The sequence below is a fragment of the Lingula anatina genome, chromosome 8, assembly GCF_051362555.1.
Source record: "Lingula anatina isolate TDL-2025a chromosome 8, LinAna3.0, whole genome shotgun sequence".
NCBI classification, from domain to species: Eukaryota; Metazoa; Brachiopoda; class Lingulata; order Lingulida; family Lingulidae; genus Lingula; species Lingula anatina.
In genome coordinates, this window is record NC_141774.1 from 12,271,192 (window position 1) to 12,288,001 (window position 16,810).

A 16,810-nucleotide genomic window follows, 5' to 3' on the forward strand; every position below is an offset into this window, starting at 1 on the left:
TCAATCAGTGCAAGTATGTCTGATGAAATTCACAAGGGAAGCTAAAATGTATAAGCAGCTTGAGATAATACCTCATATATGTTGGTCATCGTCCAGTGCTGTGGGTGAAGATGGACATCGTCCAGTGCTGTGGGTGAAGATGGACATCGTCCATTGCTGTTGGAGATGTTGGTCATCGTCCAGTGCTGTGGGTGAAGATTGTCATCGTTCAGTGTTGTGGGTGAAGATGGTCATCGTCCAGTGCTGTGGGTGAAGATGGTCATCGTTCAGTGCTGTGGGTGAAGATGGTCATCGTCCAGTGCTGTGGGTGAAGATGGTTATCGTCCAGTGCTGTGGATGAAGATGGTCATCGTTCAGTGCTGTGGGTGAAGATGGTCATCGTTCAGTGCTGTGGGTGAAGATGGTCATCGTTCAGTGCTGTGGGTGAAGATGGTCATCGTTCAGTGCTGTGGGTGAAGATGGACATCGTCCAGTGCTGTGGGTGAAGAAACATCGTCCATTGCTGTTGGAGATGTTGGTCATCGTCCAGTGATGTGGGTGAAGATGGTCATCGTCCAGTGCTGTGGGTGAAGATGGTCATCGCCCACTTCTGTTGGAGATGATATTTGAGCAGTGCTGCAGTACGGAATGATCAAAGAAAAAATTTATTGTTTTCATTTTTTAATAATAGAAATAATGTAAATGTGCATTTGGTAGTTTTGATTTTACACACAAGTTGCCGTATTCATTCGCTTTCCCTAAGGATAAAAGTTGCGTGCCCGTGTTTGTATGTGTTTATGGGAACAGGGTGCTCACAGTAGAATTGCTAATGTAACAGGCTGAGACTGATGGTCGAAGCCTATTGTAATATTTTTTGTAAATATGCCTTTTAAATTTTTGCATATAGATTTTAGAATGGGAATGTCGGTACGCCTTCCTTATTATTTGGGGGGCATATGTAACAGGCTGACAAGAAGTTACATATTTTCTGTCACTTGGGACCTGAGCGGGAGATATGAAAAAATAACAGAAATTAAAAACCATTGTGCCGATTCCAAAAAAGATAAAGCACTTGCAGGTTTCCATACAGTTTAAAGTGAAGTGACGTTCTCATATACGCACTTACTGTCTTATTAATTAACTCCAGCACTACATATCATTACCTCAAATGGTGATGTGTTTTTGTTACCTCCACCAAGTAGGTTATGTTTTTGGTTCCGTTAGTTTGTCAGTCTGTCTGTTAGCAACATTACAGAAAAAGTTATGGACCGATTTTGATAAAATTTTTAGGAATTGTCAGAAGTGGGCCAAGTAACAGATGATTAGTTTTTGGTGGTGATCAGGATCAATAATCAATCAATAATCAAAAATAAAATAAAAGGTTATGGACCGATTTTAATGAAATTTTCTGGAACTGTCAGAAGTGGGTCAAAGAACAGATGATTAGTTTTTGGCGGTGATTCGGATCAATCAATAATCAATAATCAATAATCAAAAAAATTAAATCATTATAGAATGAAGATTTAGGGGTAAAACGGCATTGGGTGGAGACTTTGCTGCTTTGGCGGAGGTCTGCGCTCTCGGAGTGCTTTTCTAGTTTAACATATATTGTTATTGTTACAGACATAAAACTCAAACTAATGCTGTGATGACTCGTCCCAGCACTGCATATTGATTTCATTCTACCTTTCTGTCTGGTCATGTTATTTTTCCATAATTTATCCATATTAGTTGTGCCACCTCTTTTCGGTTAGAGGGCTACTCTAGATATAATTTCTCCTCTTCGAGTGCGTTTTCCCGTCTCCATTCTTCCCACCACTACTCTTTGTCGACTAAAAGAAATAACTCCCCCATCGAAATCCCAGTATGTAGTAACAATGGGTTTCCCCCAAGCTGTTTAACTGTGGGATCGGCCAGCGCTTCTGTTTTTATATCCGTTTTTCTGGTTAAATAAAAACTGCAAGATTTATAAGAGCTAGAAGTATACTTTGCGCATATTTATGAAAATTGAGATGTGGGTGGATAAAAAGAGATGTAAAAAATAATAATAACAGAAAATGAAAATCAATGTGCCGATTCCAATAAAGATAAGTAAAGTCGGTTTGGAATGTGTCTCCAGTTCTCATGTTCGCACAGGTATATGCGCACTTACTGTCTGAATAATTATCCCCAAGCACTGCATATCATGATGCATGCCACCTCCAATGGTAATGAGTTTTTGTTTAATATATATTTTTTATTGTTACAGACATAAATCTCAAACCAGTGCTGTGGCGGCTCGGCACCCCACTGCATATTAATTTCATTGTACTTGTACTTCTGTCAGGTCATGTTATTTTTTTATGATTTATCCATGTTAATCCTGCCACCTCTTTACGGTTAGAGGGTTACTCTAGATTTAATTTCTCCTCTTCGAGTGTGTGATTCCGTCTCCATTCTTCCCACCGCTACTGTTTGTCGACTACAAGAAATAACTCACACATCGACATTCCAATAGGTTAAAAAATCGAGTTTCCCAAAAGTTGTTGTAACTGTCGGTCACTAATTCAGTTTCTACATTCGTTTTTTCTGGCTAAATAAAAACCGGAAGGTTGCTCTGGATTTTTGGACTATTTCTAAATAAACATGTTTATAAGGGCTAAGTACAAATGGCGCATATTTATCAAAAATGAGACTTGAGTAGATCAGAATAGACGTAAAAAAAGAAATTGAAAATCAAATTGCCGATTCCAATAAAGATAAAACATTTGCAGGTTTCCATACACTTTGAAGTGAAGTGAGTTGATGGAATGTGTCTCCAGTTCTCATGTTCGCATATGCGCACTTACCGTATGAATAATTATTCCATAGCACTGCATATCATGATGTCTCCCTGCTTCAGTGGTGTGGTGTTTTTGTTTAACATATATTTTAGATTGTTGTGGCCTTAAAACTCAAATTAATGCTGAGATGACACGGCCCAGCACTGCATTTTAATTTTCATTCTACCTTTCTGTCAGGTCATGTTTTTTTTTTTTTTTTATGATTTATCCATGTTAATCATGCCACCTCATTACGGTTAGAGGGTTACTCTAGATTTAATTTCTCCTCCTCGAGTGCGTGTTCCCGTCTCCATTCTTCCCACCGCTACTTTTTGTCGACTACAAGAAATAACTCAAACATCGACGTCCCAATATGTAGTAAAATGGAGTTTCCCAGAGGTTGTTGTAACTGTGGGATCAACCACTACTTCAGCTCTACATCCGTTTTTCTGGCTAAATAAAAACTGGAAGGTTTCTTTGGATTTTTGGACTATTTCTAAATAAACGTGATTATAAGGGCTACGTGCACGTGGAGCATATTTATCAAAAATGAGTAAATCAGAATTAAGAGAAAAAAAAAAGAAATTGAAAATCAACGTGCCGATTCCAATAAATATAAAACAATTGCAGGTTTCCTTACAGTTTAAAAGTGAAGTGACTTTCGAATGTGTCTCCAGTTTTCACGTTCGTATATGTGCACTTCCTGTCTGAATAATTATCCCACGGTACTACATATCATAATATCTCCCGCCTCAAATGGTGTGGTGCTTTTGTTTAATGTAATTTTTTTTAATTGTTACAGACAATAAACTCAAACTAATGCTACGGTGGCCCAGCCTAGCACTCCACATTGATTTCATTCTATCTTTCTTTTAGGTCACGTATATGGTCCAACTTCCAAGCCAATGAACATTATTTGCTTACTCTGTTTTATGGATTTGATTTTGTTTCGCCTTCAGCGTGAGACCATGATATAAAACAATCGGTAACGCGTACACCTCATGTTACAAATGTGGGTGATACAGTAGGGAAAATGACTCTACGAATGATGATAAAAGGTTGGTACAGTTTGACTACAATTCCTGACGTACATATTTTGCACATGTAATAGGAAACTAATGAACTTTGTTCAATTTTATTATGAATGATCGATAGATGATATCTGTTACAGCATGTAGGTTTTTCTTCTGTGATTACTCGTTGGAGTCGAACATTTATTCCTAAAATTGCAGAAAAATCCATCCGTTTAGAGGCCTTACTACTGCTTGTGTGGGCTGCCCGTTTGAAACCCGTAACAGGTACGTCAAGAGCCATACCAATATTCGAACGTTTATTTACAACCGTAAGAGATATTTTTAAAAACATGCATAGTTAAATTTCCCGACATCAAATAAGTGAGTCTATAAATCTGCACCCTAAGCAGTGGCGGGTTTAAGGGGGGTGATTTCTAAAAAAAATCACAACTATTCTACCTACTTGAAATTAGAATTTCGAATCAAAGTTCTAAACCGTATCAAATGACACTGTTCGCCCTGAAGCTCAGGGTGAGATCTGTAGTGTTAGTTCACAAAAATGGAACATAGCTGATCATTGATTTAGACAGAATGTGAACTGTTGCTTAAAGACGCACATATTTGTGTAAAACTGTATTTTCAACTTTGGTTATGATAGAAATAACAGTTCATTGCCACCTAGTAATTTTTTAAGTTACTTTCCCGGACATTTGCTAGGTATACAGAATAGACAACTGATTAGAAACGTGTTTTCGTATCTTGTTCATATATCAATACATTAAAGGGATAATAACTCTTCGTTTCGGCCAAAAAATGAATTTTCCTGGGGTAAACAACAATTTTCCCATACTCACCAATGATTAATGAATCCATTTTTACATTCAAAGTTAGTCCCTGTTTTTTTTTCTAAAAAGTTTGTTTTTTTGTCAAAATCTCTTAAGAGATTCTCTTAAGATCCTCTTAAGCGATTTTAACAGAGTATAGCCATCAATGGAGGTCACGTGGTCAAAAGACAAGCTCAGATATCAGAATAATAGATATAACTGCTGTTTTTGTGATAAAACAGAATATATAATATTTCTACGAGTTATTCACAATGTTTTTATTGTGAAATATAGATCTCATGCGAAGAGTTATTATCCCTTTAACGCAGAATTTCACGTTTAAGTTATTAGTTATAAAGCACCGATATTTTAAGCAACTGTCTTGAAGGTACACTACATGGGTTTGAAAATACCTCAAAAGTTCATTAATTAATAAATTAATTAAGTAATAAATTAATTTATTTATCTATCTATTTATTAATTAATTTATTTATTTTTGCCATCCACAGCTTCTTATAAATGTCACTTTAAACTACACCAGCATTTATAAATTGAATTAAAGGTTGAACGTAAGTGCAAAGAGCTATATACTGTATATACAGGGAGATATATATATATATACAACATTGGCCAAAAAGATTGTCTCAACCCCGTTTCCATAAACTTTTATTTACAAATGATCACCTCACAGCTGTAAATTGTTAGAAATAGTGCTTTTTATTACAGATACCGTGTCTAACATGATTAATGGTTTAATGCTCGTTAAAGGTCGCGTGCCTAACAGCGTGTGCGTCTACCGCATACTGCAATTATCTCCTGTAGACGGCGAGACAAGCCTTCAACAGGGGTAACAATTCTGTTTTGTGGGATATTGTCCCATTCTTCTTAAACAAGTTGGGGGAGTTGGTCCACGTTTTTATGGGGTTGGTTCTCCTTTGCATTGCACATTGACCAATGTTGTATATGATTTGCGAGTACTAAAAAATTGCTTATTTCCTCGGGAAAAGTCATGTTGGCGGGTAATTCCAATTGCCCTTTAAGGCCGCATTCACAACAGCGGACTAACTAGTTAGCAGATCAAAAATGGCCGACCCACTTGAATGCTTTTTGCGTAGTCCCCGCGAAGAATGTATTCAGTGTCTATTACGGAGTAAGACGACAAGGTTTTAAGTGAGTCGCCATATTTGACCTGCGGACTACTCAGTCTGCTGTTCTGAATGCGGCATATAAATTTTGTGATCTTCAACTTGACGCAGGTCAATTGGCCGTGCGATTGGTTAACGGACGAACGTGCAGGGGGCGAGTGGAGGTACAACCACCCGGAGGCGCCTGGGGCACCGTTTGTGATGATTTCTGGGATGTCGACGACGCTATCGTAGTGTGCAGAATGCTGGGCTGGCCGTAAGTAAACAATGGGGGACCTAGGGGATGACACGACAATACCCCCCCCCCCCCAACACACTCACAGCATGAAAACGTCGTATACATCAAAAGGAGTCAAGTAATCTTTCCCACCCCTGCCAGGGGCAGATCCAGGATGAAGGGGAGGGGGGGTCCGGAACTACTGGCCTCGAATGGAAAGCCGACCTTTGGTGTGGGGTTCGGGACCTGCTCAATTTTTAGGAAACCCCTCTAAATCCGCCACTGGCTGTGCCTGACATGATATCATATATTAACCTGTCTGCCTTTTATGTTTGCAGACGGAATGGAAATGAAGTAGTTCATTAGGGTGCCTTCCCAATGTAACTTTTGTACTGTACTAAGTAGTTCGAAGTAACTCCGTGGGGGTCTCTCTCTCTCTCTTTGAATGCAATCAGATTAACAGCTGGTGATGAAATGAGGACGTTGGTAACAGGAGGAAGGGGTTGTGTCAGCGTGGACAGGTTTGGCAAGAACTTCTTGTACATTGTAGAACTTATTTAAAAAAAGCAGTCTACGTAAATGTGGTGGCATCTTAATTGTTGCGCCCTTTTTTGGTCTCTTGGCGATTCATTATCTTTATTAAGCCGGGCCACTGTTGGAGTGGCGAATATACCCTTGTCTGGATGGCACTGCAGACCCTTAACGTCTGTGTATTTAAAACTATTCCCGAGTGTCCATCACGCTGGTACCTCTAGTAAGCACATGTCGTCTAGAGAAGCTGAAACTCCTTGTAGGTATATTGTCTTCATTCTTTCGTACTTATAGCCCGAAACTGAACTAATGCTGAACGGTACACACATTTGAAGTAACACCCCAGTTTGTGCTGAGTGCAAGTCCCTTTTAAATTTTTTAACTGCCAGTTTGGTTTAGTTTAAAGTATCTAGTCCGTTATATTGAAATAACCCCTTCTCCCCCACCCCAGGCAGCACATCAGGCCCTCAATTTAGGGCAATGTTTGCCTATGATATTTTCTAGATGCTGATTCACAGTGACGGGAAAATCTCCACATGCACATTGCTCAGCTTTGTCCTGGTCGACAGAAACACATTTTCAAAACAAAACAGAAATACTGTCATCTGCAGCAGGTAATAAATATCTGGTTATTCATGTTTTTTAACCTTGGTCGCCATTCAGCAATTGTTTATTCGATCTCAGTGTCCAGTTTCAAATCGTTTCCATTATTAATAAGTATCCAAGTAGCAGTACAGAAGTACAGAGTTAATACAATATGATATGAAAATTAGTTGTAGAATTTCTAGTAGTTCAAAACATTAAACACAGCAAACAGCTGTATCCAGAGAGCAGATAATAACATGCAGTAACGATCGTTAAAATTAGATATTCACTATATGCCCTCATTGAACAATCCCTTTACTTAACAATCCCTTTACTTCAAGGGTAATGAAGTCACTGTGAGTTTCTACAAAAGACTTTGATCTATCTTCCTAACTGTAGAATGTTCTTAAATGTCAGTATGGATATCAGAACATTGACTTAAAGTTAAAACCTATAATTTACCTCATTACTACAGGGTTGCTACTTAATATGGAATATTTTTTATCATTGCTATTTTTGAGTGCTAATTAAAATTTTTTTTGGCTTGAGTCATTAAAAAAGTATGTCACTGAGTGACAATAACATCCAGTCTTCTGTTGTGAGATATTTTGGTCAATAATATCAAATCTGACATAAGATGCCATTCAAAAGAAAGGAACACCCCCAGAAAACCATATCAAGTTTGATGTCAGTATAAACTTTAAGATAAGATATTAAAGAAAATGATAGCCTCTGGACAGTGATATGTTACACAGTCAAAGAACTCACTACAGTAAATCATGGAAAGTCAGTAATTGCGGGTACGACCTTCAGCAGCCGCTTGCAGCGCCCTCATCCTACATGGCATACACTGTGACACGTTTTTTAGAGTTTGGGTGGGGATATCATTTCACGCAGTGATATTTGCCTGTCGCAGTTCATCACTATTTACCGGCCGAGGACCATAGCTATTCATTCTGTGAGTTACTTCCGCCCACAGATTTTCAATTGGTTTCATATCTGAAGAGTTTGCAGGCCAGGGCAGTTACTAAACCCATTGGTTTTGAAGAAAAACAGTGATTCTGCGGCCTCGATGTGGGGATGCGCAATCGTCTTGGTACACAAAGTTGTTCCTGAAGATGACTCTTACCAATTGAAGCATTGTTTGCTGTAGAATGTCTCTGTAGGAATCCTGGATGAGGTTGCCTCCTAGAAAAACCAACTGGTTCTGGGCACCCACATGAAATGCTTCCCAAACAGAGACGTTACCATCCCCTGCTTGCACCCTAGGCAGTACATGATCATCGTTTTATGCCCCTCGTACACGTCGGTGTACACGGATTCGACGATCAACCCTAAAAAATCCATATCTGGCCTCATCACTGAAAACGACATGATTCCAGTGTTTTGGCTGCAAACGCACGTGGTCCCCAGCCCATTGCAGACGTCGCTGTATATGGCCTGCTGTTAACAGTGGTTTCCCTACTGGCCTTCGTGCAAAAGAAACGGCTTGCTTGCAGTAATCTCTTGTTCACGAGGAACTTTGAAACTTGCGTTTGATTGACATTCTGCCTCTCTTTTCTGTCTTTGTACGGCCAGCACGGCGTCCTCTAAGGAGAAGGCGATCCTGTCTTCTTGGTGTGATACGCGCCGACACCCTGGTCGAGGTATTGGAGTAGGTGCCCCTGTTGCAGCAATTTTTGGAGGACTTCACAAACGGTTCCAGATAAATGTTGAATTACCTGGCTATGGCTGTCGGTTTCTGGCCATTTTCCCTGAGAGCAAGAATCCCATAGTAAGCTGCGTTGCTTAGCTGTCGAACCATATCTTCACTAAGGTACCTGTCAAGTTTCAGAGCGATCCCTTTGTTGCTTCTCTAAACACACTCCAAAGATTGACCAAACCCATGCGTTTTTATACAAGGGCAGAAATTACCGAAAAGACCACCCCTCACATTTCTGACCACAGAACATGCAACTGCATGCATCAATTGTTTCGAGAATAGTGTGGTAATTAGGTAACACACCTGGCTACACATGGAGTGACACCTCAGCTTTGGATTTAAAGTAGTTAGAGAGAAATTAAATATTTTGTAGAAAATTTACTCGCCAAAAAATAATATTCCATATTAAGTGGTAACCCTGTATGTTATACATATATGTACCATAGTCCTGTTGAATGAATGGGATTACTGTTTCATAATGAGGTAGAACTGGGAACGCTGCAGCTTTCTCTCGCTCTTTCTTTGGCGAAGGAACTGGTGATATCCTTTTGGATGATGTTCAATGTACTGGAAATGAAAATACTCTTGACGATTGCCCAAAAGAACCCATTGGAGTTCACAACTGTATCCATTTTGAAGATGCCGGTGTTAACTGTTGCGGACCAGATGGTACAGGGGGACCGCCTGGGGCACGGGGTCCATCAGGAACCGGTGGACCACCGAGCCCTGTCAATGGACCACCAGGCACTGGAGGGCCGCCAGGTACAGGCGGCCCACCTGGAAGTGGTTCTCCAGGAACAGGTGGCCCTCCAGGTATAAATGGACCTCCAGGTACAGGAGGGCCACCAAGTACAAGTGGAGCACCAGGCACAGGAGGGCCACCGGGTACAAGTGGACCACAAGCTACAGGCGGCCCCCCAGGCACTGGTAGTGTACAGGGCACTGGTGGACCTCCAGGAACAGGTGCTCCTCCGGGAACAATTGGTCAGTCGGGTACAGGCGGACCACCAGGAACGGGTGGACCACCAGGTTCAGGCGGACCCCCTGGGACGAGTGGTCCACAAGAAACAGGCGGTCCCCCTGGTTTTGAAGGCCCCCCAGGGACAGGAGGCTCCACAGCAACAGCAGGACCTCCGGGAACTGGCGGCCCACCAGGGACAAGTGAGCAACCAGGTACAGGAGGGCCACCGGGAACGGGCGGGCCACCAGGCAGTGAAGGAATGGACGGCACTAGTGGTCCTCCAGGCACGGGAGGACCACCAGGAACAGGTGTTCACCCGGGAACAGGTGGCCCTCCTGGCACAGATGGGCCTTCAGGCACGGGAGGACCGCCGGGACTAGATGGACCTTCTGGCACATCCGGGCCTCCCGGGACTAGAGGGCCTGCAGGGACCGGTGGACCTCCAGGGACGGGTGGTCCTCCAGGAAGGGAAGGACCACGTGGTTATGGTGCCCCACCTGGCAACAGTGGGCCTGTGGGAACAGGCGGACCAGCCGGTACAGGGGGACTTGCGGGATTAAACGGGACAGGCGGTCCGCCAGGAATTGCCGGACAGAAAGGTTGGTACTAGACACATGTATTTATCATCTGTGCATGTACATTATGTGCTTTAACCCACATATTCACTCATTGTGACCAAGGTATACTTCATATTAAAACATCTGTCTTCATTTTAAATACACGTAGACATTTATAATTTTCATATTACGCTCCAAAATGTTGACGTTTTACAGACTTGTCAGGAATCTTTGGTAAACAAGACGAGACAGAACCAGAGTCAAGGCAACAGAACACAGTTTGACCAATTAATAAAAACTCATTTAACTGTGCTAACTTCATGGTTACCGAGCAATAATTCTACATACACATAGCTTAATTGCGTGGAATTCATTTTTGTCAAAAAAGATGTCCGTAGGCTTTTTTTAAATAAAATACATACAACTCATCATTACTATTTGTTATAAAGTAACCCTTACGAAGAAGCCCACTTTCATATAGGATCTTATAAGATCTTATAGGATCCTACAGTATAACATTTTTCGTTAGGAAAGTACCTGTATTTTATATATTCTATATTACTTTTTTTATTACCATAAGGGTGTTTATCACTTCTTTTTTACAGGCCAGAGCGGTACACAAGGACCACCTGGCGACGTTAAAGGACAAAAAGGAGACAAAGGAGTGCAAGGATTCCAAGGAAATTTTGGCAACAAGGGCGAGGCTGGTATGGTTGGTATGAAGGGAGAAAAAGGAAATAAAGGATTACCCGCCAGAGGAATGAAAGGACAGAAAGGTGACTCTATGGTTATGATTCGGATGCAGCAGCAAACTACAGTCCCTCAAACTACCTTCACTAATGTCTTCATCGGAACGGCGTCCACGGGTTTTAGAACCGATGCTGGCGTCACCGGTGCCGTTTTGCCTTCGGATACTTTCGTTAGCTTGTTGGGATCTATTGGAATGGAAACAGTCGGTATGATCTACGATTTTGTTTACCTATTCATTCAATCATGTATGTTTTGTCTATTAATTGCAATTGCGGTACTTCATAAAATATACGTTTGATGTCTTAATGGTTTATGATAAAGCCAATACTGAAGACTTTACAATATCCTTTACGTTAGCTATCAGTTTTAATGGTTTACAAAGGAATAAAAAAAGAAAATTTTGTTTTGCTTTATGAATTCCGGATTGAATGCTATTTTCATTTATTCCTTTTATTTCATGCAGAATCTGATGGAGCGATATTGGAAGAAAAGTTGTATGCAGCAGAATTCCGAATGGTAATACTTGGAACGATAATATCCCTCGTGGCCGTTGGCACTGGAGCCATCTACGTGGTACATTTTCGCCAGCGACGCAGAGAGAAACTCTTTATAGCTGCTATTAGACGAAGATTATCCACCGTTTGATGCCAATTTAATACTGGACGCTGTTGGACTGTGGCAAACTTAGAAGCTAAAGACGTGTTCGAGGGTGTTTTTTCTCCAGCAAAATTATCGATCACTGAGAGGCTTGATTTTAGTGTTTTATAAAGGACGAACTTTTCTGAGAATGGTGTAAATCCCTCACTCATTAAATGATAACTGTTCTTTGATTTTTTTCCTTCTTCTGCTTAAGGATATATATTTTAAAAAATAAGTAAACTATTCATTTGCTGCTGGGACAATATTTGGTGGTTTCTTTTCAATTTAATGGGCATTTCTTTATCTCTGTGGAAATGACAGTGAAACGTCGGATTTGAGGGTACATTTAATAAATGTTATTAAATGGTATTAAATACTGATATCTTCACCGCTACTTTGTATTTTCTTTTCCACTAATCAGGTTAGTTATGGTGTCTGGAATGAAAATCACCATCCATAGCAATGACCTCAAGTGATGTGATTATTTATAAAGAAAAGCACATGAAACTAGGGGTGGGACAACCTTTTTGACCAATGCTGTATATTATCAACACACTCTCCGGTAATCAACGCTACACCAGAAATTAAAAATGGCCGCGTGCCTGATATACATACAGATAAGATGCCATACACCTTACCTCTCATGTTGGGCGCCAATACACCCAATAACTGATCGCCAATCTTATAACATGTGCAGGAGCCGTTATATACATCGTTGTGATGGCCACGTTAGGGCAATATGGAGTCATGAGGGGGCATTTAACACGTTAGTTAAGGCCCTCCTTAGATCCCATTATTTGTATACTGTTTGCATATTGACTATATAGTACCTCTGTCATTTTAAGTTAATTCCTATCAACAGCAATAAACGCCAGAGTAAAACGTTAAATTAATTTGAATTTCTAGTCTTTTACCTTTGATAAAACGAGACTAGGCGATTTTACAACTCGTGTCCACTCTTAACGTTAAGAAAAGACAAATATTTTGTATCGGTCATTTAACATATGAAATATAGAATATCAAAAAATCCGTTATCCCGCAAAAGCGCCGCTGTGTTATGGAAACTTTTAAAGTAGTAAGAGTTTAAAGAGTGAAATACGTTTGAAATTTTGTATTTATCTGTCTCAGACTATATCCGTTCTATCTTGGTCTCGGCGACCCGAATATCGCAAAATATTTATGTGGCGCTTGAAATTATCACCATCAAGCACACGGACTAGTATTATTGTGTCTTGGTCTTTATCCCATGCATTACCCCTGTAGCCGAAGGGAAGGCAGCACCCATTCTATAATGGTCTTTGGTATGACCTGATGTAACGAAACTGAGGGTCAGTGTAACTGAAAGTCCGCTCTCCATTTAATTATAATGTTTAGGGTTAGCCTGACCTAAATGGGTCAAAATCTGGGGCGAGTCTCTGTATCATGGACTCTGCATCATGGCGGGGGGGGGGGGGGGGGGGGGGGGGGGGGGGGGGGGGGGGGGGGGGGGGGGGGGGGGGGGGGGGGGGCTTGCTCGTGAATTCAACGACTTGCTTTCTTATAGACTTATACACATGAACGTGTCTGAAAAGAAAAAAAAATATCATCATAATGAGTTTTCTTTCTTATACATACTAGTTCCAGTGAATTAAACAGATTTCATGAAATCATACAGGCAAACATGGACAAAATTAGGGGATCTTATTATCATTCTAGTCCTTATATCTGTGCTCTTTGAGCAACTTCATTTTCTTCTATAAGACCACACTTTTTTTATTTATATGGATGACATCCTGCGCACGCACCGATTTTCGTCCGTTCTCCAAACCCCCCCTCCCCCCCATCGAAGTCGGTTGTCGCAAACGCCGTTATTGAATTTGCCGGAAAATGAGCTTTCTGCGCATGCGTATTACTGCCACTTGGAAATATGGCCGCTTTGCCATCAAATTCATCTCTAGTATTACTTTCAAATTACAGGACAATTAATTATATAAAGTCATAAAGAGAAGGGGGCCGTCGTTTTGGATTGTTTGTTATGCCATTGATATTGGGCATGGAGATATCCACTTTTTTACAATTATGCGAAAGGCTGGCGGCGGCCAGCAATTATCGCCCGGTAAATTTCAGTGACATTCTGTCCAAAGCAGCACATACCAGGTTTTTTGTAGCGAAAAAAGGGTTGACAGGGCGTCGAGGTATTTGGTGGGCTGTAGGTCGGTCAGGCCACCCGACAGTTTGGCTGCTTCGTGTGAGTCGAAGTAGACCAAATGGCATCGACCGAAATGACCTTTTATAAATTTGGTAGTATTAAGCATATCTTTGATTCATTTTGTAACATTTCTGTGTAGTGTTCATAATGCTTTAATATTCTGAGAAAACAAATAAAGACATGCTGTTTGTTTGATATTTGTTTTATTGATTGTTATACCAACAAAATGCATGAAATAACCTTAAATAGATTGGGTAATATGCAGCATGTCTAGCAGGCCCGTAGCCAGCAATTTCAAAAGGGGGGGGGTCTTTTTTTGAAAAAGTGGACCATTTTCCATAAAAACCTAATGTATCTAGATCAAATTTTACCCAGAGTGGACCTTTTCCCAACAAAAGGGGTGGTTCTTCCGAATCCCCTGGCTACGGGCCCGTCTATTCATGACTTTTTTTTTTACCTTTCTAAGAAGTATTCACAATGCTTTAATATTTTGAGAGCATGGATAAAGACATATTGTTAGTTTGATACGTGTTTCTGTGGTAAATTTGTGTTTCCAACTGTGTACTGACAGCAGTCCTTTACTTAGGCAGCATTTTTTTTTTGGGGGGGGGGGGGGCTGTTTTTTTTTTGTTTTTTTTTTCGCCCTCTCGCACCGATTTCGGGGTCCCCAGAGGATGTCATCCATAAAAATAAAAAAGTGTGGCCTAATTCCATTCTGCAGGAAAAACTCTGAGTGATCTATGCAGCTAGTACCAAAGAAAAATCCATTCTATAAGATTTCTTTGAGATAGCAATAATAAGAGATATACGTTGATGAATAAAGAGGAGTCTACTGTAATTAAATTTGCGAAGTTTGTGACATGAACACTATTACAGTACAAATGTCTCTTCACATGGGAGTTACGTAATACTCATGTGCATAGTAGCATGTTAAAACCTAAAATTAACTTACAAACTAACTTAACTTGTCACATTAGACATACAGCCTTAAATTAACTTCCAAACTATAAACTTAATATTTGATCAATTAATCTTATACCTGCACGACGTTGCATGTGAATTCTACGATGCTTGCTACCATCTCGGTTCTTTGTCTCTTTGACGTGAATGATTGTGTTAGCTGAGATGCACTGGCTGCGAATTCTAGCTGCAACAGGGGAATATCTGTCACGTTACACCGGCCTTGGCAAAGTCGAATCGGCCGGTGACAGAATGGTAAATAGTTAACCTGTATACCGCGCTCATTACACTAAGTTTACGTACTTGATGCAAGCCAGCTGTCCTAAGAGCAGATTTAGAAAGAAAGGTCTGCGGACTAAAAGATCCGTCGGCTTAATATGGCCAACCCTGCTTAAAGGAAAGCCGTTTTATTCCCTGATATTCTCCCGCCTCCACACGCGCCATTAAATCTCGGCTTCGAGGTATAATTGCCAGACCTCTCTAGCGACTGCGCGTGTGGAGGCGGGGAGACCATCAGGGAATCAGTCGGTATTGCCTGTAAGTGTTCTGAATGCGCTCTTTCAGTGTCAGTCCACGTGGCCTCTACTGCTTCAATGTTTTAAGAAAATGGACAGAATGCACCGCTTTTGAAGAGCTGCTTTATCTCCGGGTGGGGTCAAACTCACGAGGCGGACACTGTTACCCCGAGACCTCCAGGTTGGTATGATTAAACCTAACAAACAGTAGAAGTTGGATTCAAGTTTCCCAAGTTTTTACCTCTGTTTGTCTGTTTGTTTGTTTGTTTGTTTGTTTGTCATCAACATAACTCAAAAAAATATTAACCCCGCCAAGGAGGCTATGTTTTCACACCTGTTTGTCTGTTTGTTTGTTTGTTTGTTTGTTTGTTTGTTTGTTTGTCATCAACATAACTCAAAAAGTTATAACCTCCGCCAAGGGGGGGGGGGGGTTGTTTTCACTTTGTTTGTCTGTTTGTTTGTTTGTTTGTTTGTTTGTTTGTTTGTTTGATTGTCATCAACATAACTCAAAAAGTTATGGATCGATTTTGATGAAATTTACAGGAACTGCCCGAAGTGGGCCAAGAAGAGATGATTAGCTTTAGGTGGTGAACCGGATCAATAATCAATCAATAATCTATTATAATAAAAAAAACGCTGCCTTGGCGGAGGTGTGCGCTCCCGGAGTGCTTTTCTAGTTCCAAATGAAACTGACGTTCTACGTAGATCGATCCAACTCCGCAGGCATTCTCGTGAATATTAACACTTTCCCTCCTGGCGTTGAGTGAAATTAAGTAATGCTGGTTATTAAGCGAGTACGTTGGAAACAAGACGAGGCGTTCTAATCTGATTGTATTCAGCGAGAGACCCCGCGGAGTTGAATCGAACTACGTAGAACGACAGTCTCATTGGAATTGAGTCCACCAAGACCAGGTTGCTATACATACCAGTAGCAAGTTTACAAGTTGCACCGTCGAAGAAGCAGGTAAGAAGGCGTGGGATATTCCTGTAAAGAAAAATCGACTCTTGAATGTGCGTATAACTATTCAAGTAACGCTTGTAAAGACTGTTGCTAGAGATGATTGCAGTATATACTATAGATGTTCACTAGTTTGTTGTGTTTGATGAGAACTCCAGAGATCATAGAAGAGCAGAATAAAATATATTGCTTACTACATATAGTCTTGTTATTTGATGGCAGAATCCAAGAACATCCTTAAAACATCACATTGGCAACGAGAAATTATGAACGAGGAAGAACCCCAAGCAGTGGATTAGACTCATATACCAGTTTTTCCACCATTCTACATCAGAAAGGAGCCTAATGCTGTTTTTAAAAGATGGGGGAAGAGGAAGGAAAGGTTTGAAAATCTAATGGTTGCATTGAACATCAAAAACTCACAACAAAAGAGGGCCATACTTTCACATTTCGCTAACGAACAATTTTTGGATGTTTTATAGAAT

The 16,810-nt window shown here is 40.7% G+C and overlaps 1 protein-coding gene across 1 annotated transcript; it reads left to right on the forward strand.

The window, feature by feature from the left end:
- Window positions 1–46: 46 nt before the first annotated feature.
- Window positions 47–12,086, forward strand: LOC106167647 (uncharacterized). The gene is made up of 4 exons (XM_087018751.1): window positions 47–245; window positions 9,281–10,357; window positions 10,921–11,271; window positions 11,529–12,086. Exons 1-4 carry the CDS (start codon window positions 47–49, stop codon window positions 11,708–11,710), a joined length of 1,809 nt encoding a protein of 602 aa, XP_086874877.1. The 3' UTR covers window positions 11,711–12,086.
- The last annotated feature ends 4,724 nt before the right edge of the window (window positions 12,087–16,810 follow it).

What these genes read in the sequence shown, in the direction of transcription:
- LOC106167647 (XM_087018751.1), top strand. Translation starts at nt 47, where the DNA reads ATGTATAAGCAGCTTGAGATAATACCTCATATATGTTGGTCATCGTCC. An exon ending in GATGGTCATCGTCCAGTGCT is followed by an intron (nt 246 to 9,280) that starts GTGGGTGAAGAT and finishes TTTCATAATGAG; the next exon opens with GTAGAACTGGGAACGCTGCA. An exon ending in TATTGGAATGGAAACAGTCG is followed by an intron (nt 11,272 to 11,528) that starts GTATGATCTACG and finishes TATTTCATGCAG; the next exon opens with AATCTGATGGAGCGATATTG.